The sequence below is a fragment of the Aspergillus uvarum genome, assembly GCF_003184745.1.
Source record: "Aspergillus uvarum CBS 121591 unplaced genomic scaffold BO82scaffold_127, whole genome shotgun sequence".
Classification (NCBI taxonomy): domain Eukaryota; kingdom Fungi; phylum Ascomycota; class Eurotiomycetes; order Eurotiales; family Aspergillaceae; genus Aspergillus; species Aspergillus uvarum.
In genome coordinates this window covers 8,388-9,773 of record NW_020291424.1, presented here as the reverse complement: position 1 = coordinate 9,773, position 1,386 = coordinate 8,388, and the positions used below count along the sequence as shown (strand labels likewise).

Here is a 1,386-nt window from a genome sequence, read left to right as displayed (position 1 = left end):
AGCTACGAAGCAGTTAAGTCTACTTACAGTACAGTAGTTGTATTCAGCAGAAATAAATCTCTGTCTTGTAAGTATCATATATTCTATTTCAGCTGGCAGAACTGGCATTTTTCCCATTTTCTTCGATCTCTATTAGTGGTCTATCATCTCAGGGAGCATTTTATAGGCTATCGCTATAAGCAATTAACAAATTATTAATATAAAACTCTGAAACTAGTACAGTACTTAAATACCTAGGGAACCCTGAAATGGCGAATGCAGAACTCTTCTTCATTTAATATAAAGACTATATTAATTGTTATCGAAATCTTGGTCAAATCATGAGCTGGAAGACATATCTGAAATAATTTTCTCTAAAATCTATGATTCCTCAAGACTGGTATAAATCAGAGAAAAACTATAAAAAAAAGTTAGAATTCCCTGTTAGATATGTGCAGATGTTAATTGATATGGAGAATATACCCCTTTTAGATAGTATTCTAGCTGCTGTATTCTGTTGGATTCTTCTAGCTGGGTATTTGGTTTTTCCAGGTACTTTTATATTACTATAAACATCTGCATTATTCAAATCGACAGCTGATAGCAATGCAATTAGAAAAACAGTATACTATACTGTTTAAAATATCTTACTTCTTAGTATTGCTTCGGCATGCTGCTTTATAGGCCTTTTTAGAGTATATTGGCTATACTACCATAATCAGTATAATTATATATAGACTGTATGTAAGATATTCTTATACAGCTATCTCTCTGATTAGTATAAGACATTGCTGACGGTTGCCAACAGGCCTATTTTGATTAATTCGGCAACTGGCTTCTTTAATACTTTAATAAATGTATATACAGTACAGTCTAAGATATGGTTACTAACAGCTACTGTAACTACTGCTGTAACAGGATTTTTTGCAATTTTCTCTAGGGCTTTGTTTATTATCTATAATAATGTTCTACTAGCTTGACTTTAAAGAGTCTTTAATAAAGAGATGGAAAAGTGATACAAAGCTCCAGCAATAGGAATTGCGCAGCTAACTAAATTACACCGTAATATTTTTTGTGATTCACTTCCTAGTTCTAAAAAGCAAGAGCAATTGAGTTTCGAAGATCAATCACACCTCGTAATTAATTTATATAGGACCCTGGTTATTTGAATACCATTAATTTGCACTCTTTTTTACTTTTTTTCACTTTCTTACTGCTATATCCACAAGCTAGACTATTATTTTTGGTTGCTTTACTCTGTATTAAATATACGCAAACTTTGCGTGCTTTGTTCTTCTGATCACTAGTATTACTAATTCTGTTACTGTTTATAGAGAACCTTATCAAATTTATACTTCTTTATACTTGGTGAAGGGAGTAAGCCTTTCCAAGATACATAGCTCTTAT

General features: G+C 31.9%; 1 protein-coding gene across 1 annotated transcript; it reads left to right on the top strand.

Annotated features, from left to right (window-relative positions):
- Positions 1-362: 362 nt before the first annotated feature.
- BO82DRAFT_298759 (uncharacterized protein) lies at positions 363-551 on the top strand (the record flags this gene model as incomplete). The annotated part of the gene is made up of 1 exon (XM_025632001.1): positions 363-551. The coding sequence occupies one exon, from the start codon at positions 363-365 to the stop codon at positions 549-551; it is 189 nt and encodes a 62-aa protein (XP_025485612.1).
- Between the last annotated feature and the right edge of the window lie 835 nt (positions 552-1,386).